The sequence below is a fragment of the Mustela putorius genome, unplaced genomic scaffold, assembly GCF_011764305.1.
Source record: "Mustela putorius furo isolate JIRA1106 unplaced genomic scaffold, ASM1176430v1.1 tig00000487_pilon_pilon_pilon, whole genome shotgun sequence".
Lineage (NCBI taxonomy): Eukaryota > Metazoa > Chordata > Mammalia > Carnivora > Mustelidae > Mustela > Mustela putorius.
The window spans coordinates 6,517,612-6,533,649 of record NW_025421399.1 but is presented as its reverse complement, the minus strand read 5'-3'; the positions used below and the strand labels follow the sequence as shown (position 1 = coordinate 6,533,649).

Here is a 16,038-nt window from a genome sequence, read left to right as displayed (position 1 = left end):
ACCGGTGTTTCCTGGGCTTTCCAGCTGCTAACCTCCGTGTGTGTGTCCGTCCTGTTTGCAGAAGCACCACTACCGGGAGCTCCCCGCGGAGGTGCGGGAGACGCTGGGCTCCCTCCCCGACGACTTCGTGCGCTACTTCACGTCCCGCTTCCCCCACCTCCTCTCCCACACCTACCGGGCCATGGAGCCGTGCGGCCACGAGCGGCTCTTCCAGCCCTACTACTTCCACGAGCCCCCAGAGCCCTGGCCTCCAGTGACTGCAGACACCCCTTGAGCCGGGGTGACCGTCCGTTCTGGTGGCCCCAGGTGTGACTGTGGCCTGGTCTCTGCAAGTCCGAGCCGGACGCCTCTCCACTTAGCAGGGAGACCAGGCTCCCAAAACAAGTGCCTTGAGCTGCCCACTCCGCGGCCAGCAGAGGAAGACGCCGACCCCAGGAGGTGGGAACCGCGACCCCTTCTGACCTGTAGGGAGCTGGGAAGATGTTGGCCACGAAACCTTTCCAGTTGGGGTCCTCGGCCGAGGAGGGCCCATCCCAGACGCAGTGGCAGAAGCATCCTCCGCCTTCTCCTGGACGCACTGGCTTCAGACCTACAGTTTATTTTTTAAACTTCCTGTTTGGTGTCAGCCCGTGGCCTGTAAGGAAGAGAGGGGAGGCCGTCCTGCGTTTTGCCTCCGCGCGGGAGCAGGAGCACCTCTCTCCTCGAGCAGCGAGGCTGAGGGACACGAAATGGAGCCTCTGCTCTAAGTGGGGCTCCAGAGGGGAGGGGCGCTGGGGAGGAGGAAGTCGTTCGGAGGGCGTCGTTCCTGGGGATCGGAGATGCCTCACTCATCGCGAACGCGTCCGGAGTTCCCCAGGTCGCTAGAGCCAGTGTTCCTTGGGGGCAGCGAGGGTCCTGAGTGTGAGGCACCGCGTTGGGGCAGGTGAGCGCCGCCCACTGGAAGACGAGGCCGTGTCTGCTGATCTCTTAGACACGAAGAGGTTACTCTGTCCTGAGTCCACAGTAGTCTAGTGCTTTGGTGGCCTTTGGTGGATTGGGGGGATGTCTAGGAGCATGCGGGGGCAAGGTGATAAGTTGCCCCATCAAGAAGAGCAGCACCCAGGCAGGAACGGGCCTTTGGGACCAGAGAGGAGAAGGCCACATGCGACACTCATGGCCACCCTGGGGGGAGTCCTGGGCCAGCATGTGGGCAATGAGGCGCTCTGTCCCTGGACAGGAGGACGGGCCGGGGGGTCGGGAGCAGAGGTTGGAGTCACCACGAGCTTCGTGGGCAGGCTTTTGTGTTTCTCTTGGCAGATTTTAATAACTTTATACTTTGATCATACTGTAGAATGCTACGTTAGCAGAAGTAAGCTGAACTTGAAGCTTACTCGTGAAGAAGATAAATGCAAGATGCATAATACACTCTGTTCTGTGTAGTACCAAAAGCCTCCATCCCCTCCGGAAAGAGCGCTCACGTTCCGAACGTGCTCTGATGCCGAAGAGTAAAGCAGTATAGCAAGGCTGTCCGCATCCCTTAAACAACTTGAAAGTAATATTCCCTCAATTATGTCAATACCATCTTTTTGGCTAAAATTAGTAGAGTTTTTGACTTTAGTCTCAGTCCAAACTTGCTGTCTTTTCTTTACCAAGAGCCTTAGCGGTTCAGTGTGATCAGGGTACAGTGTGGCGATGTCCCCCGTGTCCTTTGTCCAGCCGGGTCAGTGGGTCCTCGCCCTTCGTTCGGTGCCAGCGAGCTCGGAGACCCTGCTCGGGATCAGGGATGTTGCTGACGGACCGAGCGCGCACCGTTCCTTCTGGGAGCTGCTTCCTGATGGCGGGCTGGGCTGGGAGCCACTCATCAGAAGCTCTCCTGTGTCTTCGTAGAATTCAGTTCCCTTCCTTTCATAGTGACCGGACTTACTTTTTTCTTAAGTTCCCGTTATCCTCCACCTGCTGTTACCCTCACTCCTCACTGGTTACCCCGCCTAGACCTGGGAGCCCTGGGGCTGGGGGCGCGCATCGTGCTGCGGCTTCTGCCACGGCACCCACGGTTCAGGAACACAGCCAGATGGCTGTCCTCCCCCCACTCTGCTGCATCTGCGCTGTTGTCCCTGAGGATCTGCGGTCACTTTGCTGCCGGGCCTGAGTGTGATCCCTGCTCGCCTCCGCCGCCCCAGGCAGTCAGGTGCAGGAGGTGCCCCAAGTGGTGGGCTGGCTGTGGGCTCTGTGCTGCTTCCGTCGCGTGGCTGAACAGTGTCCTTGGGGGGGGCCGGGGAGCGAGTCCCGGCTGGCTGCCCAGGGTTTGGGTCCGCTCCCTGTTTGGGCCCAGCTTGTGTTTAGAACAACTGTTTTTTAAATGCCCTTTCTACTTCTCACCTTTGTTTCTAACCACGCACCTTCTCAAACTCGTGTATTCGATGTATTTGACTTTGAGTACTTGCAGGGTGAGCCAGGCCAGATCCTGGGGGCTGGGGACGCAGAGGTGAACGAGACAGACAAAACCTCTGCTTTTGTGAGAGCGTGGAGGGAGCGACACAGCAAATAGTAAGGATCAGGGCTCTGGGAAGAGCCGTTCTCCACTTTGAGGAACCTGGTCCCTCCTCAACCCCTAAGGTGGCTTGAAGAGGTGTCCTGTGGCCCCGTCATCATGGAAACAGCTCGGGCATCCTCTGCTGCATCTCGCCCTCGTCTCCAGAATCCTGGTCTCCTGTTGTGCTCTGCACCATTGCTAGAACAGGGTTCTGCAGCCTTGTGTGTCCTGTCACAGCAGAGCTGGTGGATCTTAAGCACAATTCCAGGAAGGCTGTTAACTTCTTGGAAGTGCGCGGTCTTCATTTTTACAGCAGCATCTAGTCACCTCTGTTGGGAATCCCAGGGCCGCTCTCCTTCAGCCTGGTGTTGAAGCCTGTGTTGAACCGGTCTTCAGTGCACCTGCCAGAATTTCTCTTGTTGTTTCTCAAGTCTTTTCACCCACAGTTGAGCAAGAGCCCACATGTCCCTGGGCGTCAGAGCACTTGCACTTTGGGGGAATCACTGGCGTCTGCGGTGAGTCACTAAACCATCTAGTGGCGGATCTAAAACCCTGGATGCAGGGGGGGCTCTCCCTCTCCCTCTCTGTCCGTGCCATAGTTGTCCCAGACGCCTTTCAGTGAGACCTCACTCCGACTTGTGACACGGTGGTCAGTGGGCCCAGCAAAGGATTTTCTTTCTCCCGATTCTAGAAGGAAGGCCTTGTTCAGAGTCAACTTTTGGTTAAGTTTTGTGTGATCTGTTTCCCATTGCGGTTCTTTCTCCCTACAGTGAGAGACGCGTTGGCCGCTGATGTGAGCTCTCGCAGATGTAGGGGAGCCTCTGGGTTGTAGGCCTTTCTCTTCTTGGCCGCTGTCTCTCCAGAAGTTGGACTCTGGCCGGGTTTGGGTTTCCTGAGTCTGCTCTCGCTCTCCTGCTCTGTGTATTGGGTCCTCAGCCTGGAGGTCCTGGCAGGAGGTAGGCTGGTTCACCTGCTGCTATCTTCTGTGCCACAAGAGCCGGGAGAGAGAGCGCGGCGCCCCTGTGAAGAGCCTCCTTACGTTCTCTTTAGCCTTCTCTCTGCTCATTTAGTATCTGAACTCCCTTTTCTTCATGTATCCCAGTGTCTCTTCCTTGCTCACTCCTTCACCATCCTGGCGTAGTCCTTGTAACTGAGTCTGGCCTGGCCTTGGCCTTTCTCCTAGAAGAAAGTCGCTGGGTGTCCCATAGAGATGAGCCAAAGTTCCGCCTTCCAAGGTTGGACCATGATCTTTTAAACCAAAGTGTCTCCTCATCCTCTACTTTGTTTTCTTGATGAAGCAGTGATTTCTGCTGTGAGTAGCCCTGGTTCTGGTTGCTTGTATCTGCGCGTGAATCCTTTCTGTATTCCTTGGCCAACCACCAAGAAGGCATCTGCAGTGAGCCTCCCCCTGGGGCAGCCTTAAGGTCCACTTCCGGCCCAAGTCCCCGCCCCTCTCGCCTCCCCCTGTGATCTGTGTGCGTCTGGCGGGTCCAGTGTTCCTTTTCAGTATCCCAAAAGCTGTGACGGGGGCGTCCCCACTTACCTAGGAAGCATTACCCGTCAACCAGGCGGCATTCTCAAATGCAAACCTTGCGTAGTGTTCTTTTTGCAATGACCTATTTATTTAACCTATTTATATTTATTTAATTTTTACTCTGACGTGTATCCAGCTATAATTGCACTTGCTTCTAAAGCACATCAGATTTGTTTTGGACAACACACCCCTGACCATTCTAAAACTGGAAAAGGAAAAGTTATACTGGATCCTTCCAAGGGATGGACGCCTCACAGTAGTTTTATCATTAAAGGGTGAGAAATTTGGTCAGGGTTCAAGTTTTCTCTTTTAAGTGATTTTTTTAAAAAATTCTGTGCCATCGTGTCTTCTCCGTGAACGGTTGTTTAGTGGGTATGTGTTAATTGTGCGATAGAATTCTCTCTGTGAACCTACAATCCTCTTTTTAGCTTTATATTTTATAAACTGCCAGATTGTACAATTTTTATGTGTATTTTTAAAGCTTGATGTGAGGGTAATTATCTAAGTTACACAGCCTATTTTTGTACCTCCTGTACAGTTTTATAATTCTGCTGATTGATGAAGGCGTCTTGTGCGGCGCCCCCCACAAATAAAGGTAGTTTTAGACCTGGAAGTCGGCTTCATCTCCGTGAGGACTTGACGCCCGCTCTCAAACAAGGGGTCATTCCCGGCGGTCCTCCTGGCCGTAGGGGCATGGGCGGTGAAGGTGAGCAGCTGACTCGGGGTGGGGAGGCTGCGGTTGCCCGCTGGCGTCCGCGGCGCCGTCCAGGGGGCTGGAACATCCTCCTTGGTGGCTGCGAGAAAAGGTTCTTTGAAACCCTGCAGGGAGTCCCCAAAAGTATTGGTTCAGGCTGAATTCCAGGAAGCTGGCCTGGTTGGGTTGGGACTGAAACGCCCCATGGTGAGAATGAGACTCCAGGCCGAGTTTGGGGGGTGTACAGTGAGGAGGACCGAGGAGCCCGTAATGGGGTTAAAACTGCTTTAGTAACTCAGCCTGCGCAGCACTGGGAGAGCCGTGACCTGGTGTGTCAGGGGCACCTGATCCGTTTACCCACAGGCCTAAGGATGAGCCCAGTGGCCGGTCTGGGTGGAACTAGAATCCCACCAGCCTGCTTCTTCCTTTCCATCTGGTGAAAAAGCCGAGGATGTTCCTCTCTCTTGCATGGCAGGAAGGGACCACTCACGAGGCCCGGGGACCGGCTTCTTCCCCTCTCCTGGCCACTGCCCAATCCCTCCGGCCCAATCCCTCCGGCCAGGCCAGGTCCCAGGAGCACGCCTGGGAATTAGGGATGGGCCCTCTGAAGTTCGGATCCCGGAACCCCCCGGATGGGCCCAAACCCGAGGGAGCAGGAGGGGCTGCAGGAGTCTGTTGACGCCCACTCGCTGCCTCCCGCCACTCGATGGCAACGCAGAACCAGCTCTTGGAGTCCCCAGGGAGCTGCGAAGCCAGAGCAGGGGCTGCATTTGGAATGGGTCCAGGCCAAGGAGGGAGCCTGCTGGTAGCACCCTCAGCTGTGTCCAAGAACAGAGACGCTCGCGGGTCCTTGGGAGGGAGGCCAGCAGGTGGTCGAGACACTGACATGGCCAGGGCCGTGGTTCCGGGCCACTGAGGCAGCGTTCGCTGCTTGGATGCTGAGTCAGTGTTGGACTGCAAAGAGGGTGCTTTTTTGGATACATTTCATCAGGTAAATGCGTACATATACCAACAGCGTTTCATCAGCAAAGGCACCGACTCTTACTCTATTATTTGTCCCATCTCTCATTTGTGCTGGGTGCGTGCCTGAGCTACAAGAGCTCATGAAAAGAGCCAACAACAGCCCCACCGGTCTGCCCTTCCCCCTGGGCCAGGCGCTGTGCCTGACCTTATTCCTCTCCCCCTGCAGACCAGCATTTCCCTTCAGATCAAAAATGTAATCTTTTACTTCAGTGAGGCATTGACTGGACCCTTTACCAAGACCAAAGATCAGGTGATGACCTTGTATCTGAGCCACTTAGCTGTGGGCAGAGGGAGCAGGGCTGGTAAGAACATGGCAGCCCCTGGGAAACCATAGTAAAAGATGGCAGGGGGCAGAGGGAGCGGTTTCCAGAAACAGGAGAGGCAGGGCCGGCGGGGCAGTGGCTGAGTGAACTTGGCCTCTGAGAGGGTTAGCAGGTGAGCTCAGTGGGTGTTCTTTTCTGCCCTCCCCAACCTTTGCCTCTCCAGATTCACCCAAGCCCGCTTCGTGATCTGGGTGAAGCCATAAAGGTGTGCTCATTGGGTTTGCCTGCCGGCATCACAAACCTGGAAAGAATGACCCTTCACCAGCGTGATTCATGACCCAGTCAAGATTCCAGAAGATAGCAAGAAGCTGGAATGCTGAGCCCAAACCCAACGGATGGTGGGGGGCCCTGCCTTGACATGCTGATGAGGTTGGGGATGGAGGGCAGGGCCGTAAGAGGCTTGGAAACTGCCATAGACACTTGAAACCAGAAATATTGGGGCCTCAGACATCTGTCACGTTATGAGGAACTGGCTTTGCTCCCTTGTTCCTGATGGTCTGGGCTAGCTTAGTGGGGAGCCAGTTCTAGACCGGAGCCTGAGCTGCCCACAGTGCTGAAGGAGGCTGGACAAGTGAGTGAGGGCTGGGTCTCTGCAGGAATCCAGCAGAGGGGTCGGGCCTCATCCTGAACAGATCAGGAAGAAATTCTTCCTGGGGTCAGACGTTGCACTCAGGGCCCTTCCAAATACGCATCTACGACTGAGGCCTGCCCCTCGCTGTGATGAGTTCCTGAAAAAGGCTGCCTGGCTGGGTGTGCATCACAGGAAGCGGGGAGGGGGACCCCCTCAAAGGATCTGTTGATGATAGGAGGGGGCTGGGCTCGTGTTCTCCAAGATTCTGCCAGGATGGTCTGCTGTTCCAGACACAGGTGCTCTAAGAGTGGTGACACAAGCCACAGTTGACTCATTGAGGACAAGTATGTGCCTCAGAATTCCAGTTCCAAGGAATACTGCACTTAGGCAAAAGGCCCCAGTGACCAAATAAACTCAGGAAATGATGGATTACAGACAGATTTCCTATTGACCGCAACACCATTCAGCTTTTCATATACTAACAGGAGGGGCACCCGGCTGGCTCCGTCGGTGAAGTGTGACTCCTAATCTCAGGGTCATGAGTTCAAGCCCCACACTGGGCATGGAGCCTACTCAAACAAACAAACTAAAAAACCAAAACACCATATATTAACAGGATATCTTGAATCATTGCCTTTAATTCTTGTTTTTTTAAAGGATGTTTGGAGTGGCAGAGATAATAACATGTTCATCAAATCATATTTTCCTCTTTCTGGATTCCTAGGAAGACAAACTTCCCGAAGACTCGCCTGAAGTTAGGTTGGGGCACGTGACTAACTCTGGCCAATGGGTGACAGGGGAAATAAACAGTGTCACTTCTGAGCCAAAGCCCTGACCAGCTGGGACACAAGCCTCCAGCTCGCTCTTCTTCTGACGCGTGACAGGCCACCGTGGAGGCCACATATGGAAACGACACAAAATGGAAGTCATCTGAATCATGTAGGTAGGCCCCACACAGAAAGCAAGCTGTCCTGAAAAGTCACCCGATTCAGAACAGACTTCTCATCCGTAAAATACACAAACACACAAACCCTTGTGTTGAGCCACTGAGATGTCTGGGCTAATTACCACAGCCCAGCTAAGCCCATCCTGACTAACCCTTCCCGTAGAAAGTGTCCCAGAAAAAGGCTGCTACCCGTCACCTAAAAACTGAAGGACCGTACGCAGCCATCTGTGACTTTAGCCAGCTAGAAAGTTTGCGCTGTCGGGACGCCTGGGTGGCGCAGTGGGTTAAGCAGCTGCCTTCGGCTTGGGTCCTGATCCCAGTATCGTGGGATCGAGTCCCACCTCGGGCTCCTTGCTCAGCAGGGAGCCTGCTTCTCCCTCTGCCTCTGCCTGCCACTCTGTCTGCCTGTGCCTGCTCTCTCTCTCAACAAATAAATAAAATCTTTAAAAAAAAAAAAAAAAAAGTTCGTGCTGCCAACAATCTGAGGGGAGCAAAGAAGAGGATTCTCTGTCTGCCGCTCTGTCTTTCATCCACCCCCTCCCGTCATGATTGGATGCCCCGTTTGGCTTCTATGGTTACCTGTGTTCCCCTGATGGTTTGGTGGTTACCGGTGCTCATGGTGAACCCTGAACCCTGATGAGAAGCGGCTGAACCCCACGGGGGAAGTGGGAGGCAATAGCACCCCACACACACCGCCTTCGCTTGGCCTCACAAGGCCTGCTGGGTTCACAGTGGTCTTGCCCAGGGCTTGGGATGTCCAAGTTGGCGGGGACCCGAGGAGGGTGAAGTTGGGAAGGAGAGTCCCTTTCGTTGGCACCCACTCTTCCCGGAACAATTTTAAAGGGGAGTAAAGTAGGGACTAAGGGGCAGAAGGTAGATAATTTACATTAGGGCCCATGTGGTGTAGAGCTGCGGGGCTGACCTCCATTCTGGTGACTCAGAAACCTACTCCCTTCCAACGTGGGAAGCCATGTCACTCTCAGCAGCTGGGTGGCTGTCACAGGGAGTGAAGGGCAGACAGAGAGTGGAGAACTTGTTGGTTGCCAAGGAAGCCCTCTTCGATAGGACTTGCTATAACCAGGATGACAAAACCCAGTGTCATTGTTTGGTAAGTCTTAGAATTTTTAGCTAGGTCAGTGGTTTTCGAACTCTGATCTTATCAGCATCGTGGTGTGGGAAACAGGAAACTTAACACAGGCCCCGGTCCTACCCTGCTTCAACAAGCCCGGGTCTCTGTCTTCTTCGATTTCCAGGTGATTCTGGCATAACCTAAGGGTAAAAACCATCTGTCTAGGCCATAGTGCTTATCACAGAAAGGAAGTTCCCGAGATAAGCACCATTATCTTCGGAGTGTCTCTCACCTATCAAAAATAAATGAATACCAGTTTTTAAATCCAAACTGGATTGATATTGTACATACTTTTTAAAAAGGCTGGGTTCCACAAGCCGGTCCCCAGAGCTGAGGAACAGCTGGTCATCCCATTCCTTGGGAGGGCGGGTGAGAGCAAGAGTTTGGTTTCCTCAGCTACTGGCTCCCTGAAGGAACGTGGTCATGCCCTCAGTCCGAGACCCCCCAGCACCCACCCTCAGTCCCTAGGACAGTGTGTTCCATGGAAACTTTGGGAAGGAATCTCGCTATTGCCTGTTCACAGAGACATGTCTGCATGTGGGTCTCATTTCCTTGAGTTGGACACTGGCAAGTCCTTTCGACCCAACGGCCTGTGTCTTTCTGTCAGGAGAAATTGGTTTGTCTAACTTCTAAATCATTGTCTCCACTCCATTTTTTGTTTGTATTTTTTTTAACTTTCAACAGTAGAATGTTGGGACTCTGGGTTTGATCCTCCGTGACGCTTATGCTTTATTTCTTATATTACATTTGTTGATTTTGTTCCTTCTGGAAAACGTCTCGGCTTTATTTCCAAAATTTGCCATGACGCTTTTCTAAGTTTCAGCAATCATTTTTCATTTCCAAGAGCTCTTGATCCCCGTCGCTTTCTTATGGGGAAATTAGTATTTGAGGATACTAATTAGACTTTTTTTTTTTTAACGGCTTTCTTCAGTTCTCTGTATCATCTCTGTATCCTTTGGGGTAATTTTGGTTTATCTTGATCTCTCTTTTCCAAGTTGAAGATTTTCCTAAGTGTTGGTGATGCTTGGTGGGTTATACAAACTAAAAAATGAGGCAGCAAAAGCTGATTGAAGCCCTGCGTTGGTAAGTAGAGCTTGTCAGCTGGTAAGCTTTGTTTTTGTTATTATACAGGGAGTCCTTAAATGCCAGAGGGCAGATATCTTTGCTCTGGAGTCCTTAAAAGTTTTTGGAGAAGAGTCTTCTGACAGTTGGCTTGGGGATGAACCGCTACTATCTGTCCTTCTACATTAGGGGTCAAATGTTTTGTGAACCAACTTCTAATTCATTCTGGTTCTAACATGTCACTCCCAGCCTCCGTCATCCTTGTCCTGAACCTCCAAGGTGAAGCCCCTCTCTGGTTCCATTGGACAGATGCGCCCCTCCTCAGCTCCATCTCATTCGTGTGTTACTGTAGGCCTTGGCTAGGGCTGCGGCCTGTAGAGGAGACCTAGCCTCCTGGGCGTGGGGGTACTGTGTGGGCACAGCACGGGTGCAAAGAAGGGAGATCGAGGGAGTGGATGGGACAGTGGTTGGCCTTGGGGTCCAGCCGATGGAGGGAGACAGGAATGTGGTCAGGAGAGATTCTGGAGATGAAGGATATGGAGGTGGAGCAGTATTGCATGGGGACAAAGTAAGACTTGGCTGCAGGGGTGGGTGGTGAGAGAAAGTGAAGAAGACTCTTACAGTTTGAGGAAGCAAGCAGTTGTTGAGGCTCAGGTGTAGCTGGGTCTTCTGGTAGACACTGGGGTTGACCACAGTGGCGGCAAGAGTCAGGGGGCAGGGGAGGTAGAAGTAGACAGGAAGAGAGACTCAAAGTCCTCCAGGAATTCCAGATTGGGCAATGGCCTTGAGACGGGGAGTTGCCTTGGGCCTAAGAGGGGTACAGAACATGAGGGTAGGCTTGCTTCCCATGAGGAAGCCATGAGGAGACAACCAATGATCAACACCCACCGGTTCAGAGGTTTTTTCTGCCTTTCAGTCTTCACTCAGGAAGAATGCAAAGAAAGAGGCATCCTCGGCCAATGGCCAGGCTCCAGCCAAGGTGAGGAAATGGAGGGTCTGTGAAGAGGGGAGGGGTGTGGGCAAATTTTTCTCCAGTGAACCAGGTTTCAGAGGGCAAATGGGAGGTTTGAGCAGAGAGAAGCAGCGTCCTGAAAAATGGACGAAAGCTCAGGGGCTGGTGGGGACTGAGCACTGCGTCCTTCAGACTGACAAGGTCCAGGGCCGTTCAACACACGGGTGGGTTAACTCACCTTCAGGCTGTGATGTGAATGGAAGGACATTTGTTCAGCAGCCGGAAGGGACATGGGGTGCCCAGGAGGTTGTGGGACCTTGACTTTATCAGCTACTGAGGTCCTCTTCTACCCCAGCAGAGGAACTGAGGCAATTCTCTAGTGTTACAACCGAACCTGACTGGCCGGGTGGCTTCATTGTGGCCGGAGAGCCCCACACAGCCGTGAGGGGAACAGGGAAGCTGGATCCAAGCCCCAGCACCTGCCCCCTGAGGTCCTATCCCTGCTGCTGGGTCCCGACCCTGCAGCGGGTCCCTTGCACAGAAAGAATATGCAGTCAGAACCACTGAAAAAAAACAAACACCTTGCAATACTTAATTTTTAAAAAATAATCTTTACCCATATTCATATATCTCCTAATCTATCATTCAGGCCCCGAAAGAGAACAGCCTGGCAGTAAAACAAAAAAAAAATAACGTCACACACCCTTGGATTTTGCCTTTGCTTTTCCAACAAGCCAAGGAGCTGCCTTTGGTGTCTTTCCTAAGGAAGCAGCTCTTTTCCCCATCGGGGTGCCTAGTCAAGCATCTCAGTTTATTCTCTCCCTTGCAGTAAAGGTGAAAGGAAGAAAAAGACAACAGGTGCCTACCCTGGCATCCACGTTTTCCAGGGAAAAGGCGATCTTCCTTCTGGGAGAGGTCTTCTCAACTCGCTCTCGGTCAGCACTTGGGCTGTTGAGTGGTTCTGGATAAGTTTGCTGCATCTATATAGATCACCTTCCTTAAAAACAGCCCCCCAGGATCCCAGCCCATTTCCAGCCTCTTTGTGTTTGCAAAGAAATGTGACCTACCACTGCCACTCCATCCGGAGAATTTATTTCTGCCTCTCAGAAATAGGGGCGGGCCCCTTGTCACTTCGGCCACTAGATGGCGCCCGTGTGCAGCCTCGTTTCCTCCTGGGCCAGCAGCAGCACCCTGCTGTCCCCAGTCCCGTGTGTGACCACTGCTCCTCCGAACTCTGGGGGTCTGCTCTCTATGAGATGAGACTGGGATCCCCCCCAAAAAGGCCAAAGAACCTGGCTTTGTAAACAACTCAAGTCCTTTATGAAAGTAATGCTTATACACAAGCTCTTCTCACTCGAGCACTGACGTAACATAAAATGTAGAGCCCCCTCCTGTATGGGGTGGTCTTGGGGTCTGACATTCTCTGGATCCATGCAGTAGTCCAGAAGCCCTTTGAGGGGCCTCTAAGGTGGGCAAGAGAGTCTTAGAGCTCAGATGAGGGATCCCAATCTCCTGGAATAATCTTGTGTGGCCTCTTGCTGCTGCTGCTGCATGGCTGCTCAAAAAACCCAACTACTCAACTCAACACCCACACTGAGTAAGCGCAGCAGAAACGTTGGCTGTCTGTATTCCTTGCATGTTACAAGTAGGCAGATTGAAGCTCAGAGAAGTTAGGCAACTTGCCCAAGGTCACACAGCCGGCAAGAAGCTGTGCAGAGAATCACACTCTGCCAGAATGACCCACAGTTTCCATCCTTCGGCCTGAAGGCCGCTGAGTCCATGAAGCACTAGCCTTCCAAGGACGTGGAATTTCTACTCTGAGTCTCTGTTTCTACTTGTATTTGCAACTCCCTTGACTTTATTTATTTTTTATTTTTTTAAATATTTTTCTTTATTTATTTGACAGAGATCACAAGTAGGCAGAGAGTTAGGCAGAGAGAGAGGGAAGCAGGCTCCCCGCTGTGCAGAAAGCCCGACTCGGGACTTGATCCCAGGACCCCGAGATCATGACCGGAGCCGAAGGCAGAGGCTTAACCCACTGAGCCACCCAGACCTCCGCCTTGACTTTATTTAAACAGAGGGCATATTCTTATTCTTGCTAAAACAATGTGGTCTTGGGACCAGAAGCATCAGCATCGTCAGGGGAGATTTTAAGAATCCAAATTCTCTGGCCTCGCCCCAGACTGGGTGAATCGGCAGCTCTGGGGATGGGCCTCTCCAAGGTGATATGAGTGAAAATTCGAGGGCACTTGCTCATGTCTCAGAAAGCCAAGTCCCTGAGCTTAATTAAGTCCAACAAGCATTTCCTGAGCTTGCTCTCGGTGGCTCAGAGACGAGGGCCCCAGAAACCTAGCAGTGAGGTGAAGGAAATAGACATGAAACAGGATCTGCCCCAGAAGCTACAAAACGGTGGGAGTGGGGGGGCAGAGACAGGGGTTGGGGGCTTGCAGGTCAGGGATGGACCTGAATGAGGCATCAGAACTGTCTGCGCAGCTCTGAATGCAGGCACCCAGGGTTATGATCAGACAGTTCTGAGGTGGGCCCAGCATCTCGACTGCTCAAAGCTGCCCTCTCCTGAGACGGCTCTGGGGGCTTCACAGCCAGGCTTCGGTCGAGCTTGGTATCCAGGTGGAGTATGACACTGTTTGCAGTAAGAAGATGCCACCCACCCTTCGGAAGAGGGACTGCGGTGGCCTTCCCCCTTCCTCAGCTCACTCTTGGGGATTTTCAAGCACCTTCTGCGCTCTGTGCCCCCAGCTGACCCCTGCCCTCCCCAGTGCACCAAAGAGGACCAAGCCCTCATGCTTCTGCCCCTGCTCACTTCCCGACTTCTCACCCCGTTTCTGCTTTTCCACCCCGCGTGCTGGTGCTCTGCATTGTGCACCCCGGAATGAGCTGGAGAGCTTAAAAAACACAATCTATACATACACAAGTTGCCACTGTTACCATGTGCGATGTTTGAGACACACTAAAAATAATATATATAAAATTCCAATTTCACTGTATTTTAGGAGAGTCAGAAGCAGTGCTGGGGACCAGGTTTAGACCCCCCTGGACAGAGGAAGGGTTGATAAGAGCCTATAAATGCCAGAGCTGAAGCCTACTTCCCGAGCCCCTTCTCTCATTACGCCCCCTCTAAAAAGCAAGCTTGGGTCCCCAAGATCACACTCACCCATCAGGGAAGTCTTGCCAGGCTCCTGCCCTCCCCTCAGTACCAAGTTGTTACTGTTATTACAGTCCTGGCTCTGATTAGTGATTCTGGGGCCTGATGCCTCATGAGCCACGTACCTTGCTCAGACAACCCACGCATTCCCCTCTTTGCTCTCCTGGCCCAGGGAGTGTCTAGATGCAGCAAGATGCCACCTCTGACAAAACAGAGCAAGTCTGAATTAGGAAGGAACCCTACGCAAGGCACAGCAATCTACAATGAACTGCTTACACGCTCGGATTTTCCTCAACACAAAGCAATTTTGCTTTCACCCACTGAGAGTTCAAAAAGCAATTGCCAAAATGCTGTATTACTTCCTAAACCTTAAACCAAAAGGCATGTGGAGATGTTCTCAAGCACTGATGCCTTTTCACCCGCCCTCTTACTGTGAAGACCCAGCACCAGATGAAGCCACCGGTGCCAGAGCCAATCCAATCAATGTGCAATTTTATTCTGGAAGATTCCTTGGTTGACTGATCAGGTTCTCTGGCATGATTCATAGTTTCTTACTCCAGACTCTGGTTACACAGGGCAGAATCCAGCTGAAACTGGCTTAAGCAAAAATGGCAAAAGGATAGGCTCATGGAAACCCACCTTCAAGAACAGGCCTTCAGGAATAGCTGGAACCAGGAGCCAGAATGCCATCAGAATGTTTTCACCTCTTCTCTGTGCATTTTGACCTCCTCACCTTCTACAGATCCCCCCTCTCCTGTGAATGGGGTGATAGCCTCAGGTGGCATTTGTCTTCTGATCTCTGCATCCAGGCAGGGAAAGGCTCTTTCTCCAACTTGTTAAACAACAACACCACCACCAAAATCCCTCAAGGTTAGACCTGAACATGGGGCACTGCGGCACCAACCTTGGACCAATCATTTGCCAGGAAAGTGGTATCGAGTAGGAGGACAGAAGCTCCCTAGAAAACCTTCTAGAATAGAGAAAGGAGGGGTTCCTCTCGAAAGGGCCAAGTCCAGGCATAACTCCTAGGGAAACTGCAATGAGACTGCATTCTATTTTGTGTCTATGACAGATGCCATCAAAAGGTTCAAGTCACGTGGGCAACTCCACGCCTTGGGCCCTGATAGCCCTCCCACCCAACATCCCACCTTGGCTTTGTTTCACCAGCAGTATGACAGGGAGATTCCAAAAAGAACTTTTGTGTAGGTACCAATGCACGAAGATGCCAAGAGAGATTGTTCCAGAACCCAGCAGACCCTCAGCATTCATGGCCTTCCCTGCCCCATGGTCTGTCACATAATCTAATTTATGACTTTGCTCAGCCTGGAATTTAAATAGTATGTAGGGCTGGCTTGTGGGAGCAAGATCCCCCGCTGGTGTGTGAGTCAAGCTTGCGGTCCCGGACCCACCCCTGCACCTGGCTTTGATACTTTCTGCCTATTGGGACAAAACCACTCCACTGGGGTAGGTTTTATTTTTTCATTGCTAGGTGAGGTGGCAAATGTGGCAAGATCCACGATGGTTCTTCGTCACAAATAGAAGTCTCTCGTGGCAGGGCATGTCCATACAGCTCTGGGGACAGTGACCAGCCTCCTGCAGGGGAACAACAGGCAGCTCATCCTGGACCCCTCTGCCCATCAAAGGCCCCCAGCAGTGCAGACACCGCACATCCAGAAAGAGAGTCGGGGGAGAGCCCATGTCGGTTCCTCAAAACCTCGCACCTAGAACTGTCATAGGACTTGGTTATTCCACTTATGGGGTCTACACTTTGAAGACCTGAAAGCAGGTCTGGAGGAGCTGTCTGTGCCCACATCCAAGGCAGCGTTATGCACAGTAGCCAAAAGGTGGAAGGAACCCAGAGTGGATAAGGAGTAGGGTGAGCGCAGGCAGCCGAGCATTACTCAGCCTTAAAAAAGAAGCAGTTTCTGACACCAACTCTGACACAGACGGCCCTTAGGGACATCTCGTGAAGTGAAGCAAGCCAGTGGCAAAAGGACAGACACTGTAGGGTCCTGCTGAGGCTTGGTTCCTGGAGTAATCTGATTTGCACAGTCAGAGGCAAGAACAGTGGTTGCGGGGGTGCTGGCAGGGGCCGGGGACTGGGAGTTAGTGTTTAATGGGACCACGCT

The 16,038-nt window shown here is 52.5% G+C and overlaps 1 protein-coding gene across 1 annotated transcript in view; it reads left to right on the top strand.

Annotated features, from left to right (window-relative positions):
- The window catches only part of ERN1 (endoplasmic reticulum to nucleus signaling 1), a 78,088-nt gene extending 73,429 nt beyond the window's left edge, over window positions 1-4,659 (top strand). Inside the window, exon 22 of the mRNA XM_004749150.3 lies at window positions 62-4,659. Within this exon, the coding sequence (XP_004749207.1) occupies window positions 62-274 (213 nt within the window). The 3' untranslated portion in view covers window positions 275-4,659. The remainder of the gene's footprint in view (window positions 1-61) is intronic.
- The last annotated feature ends 11,379 nt before the right edge of the window (window positions 4,660-16,038 follow it).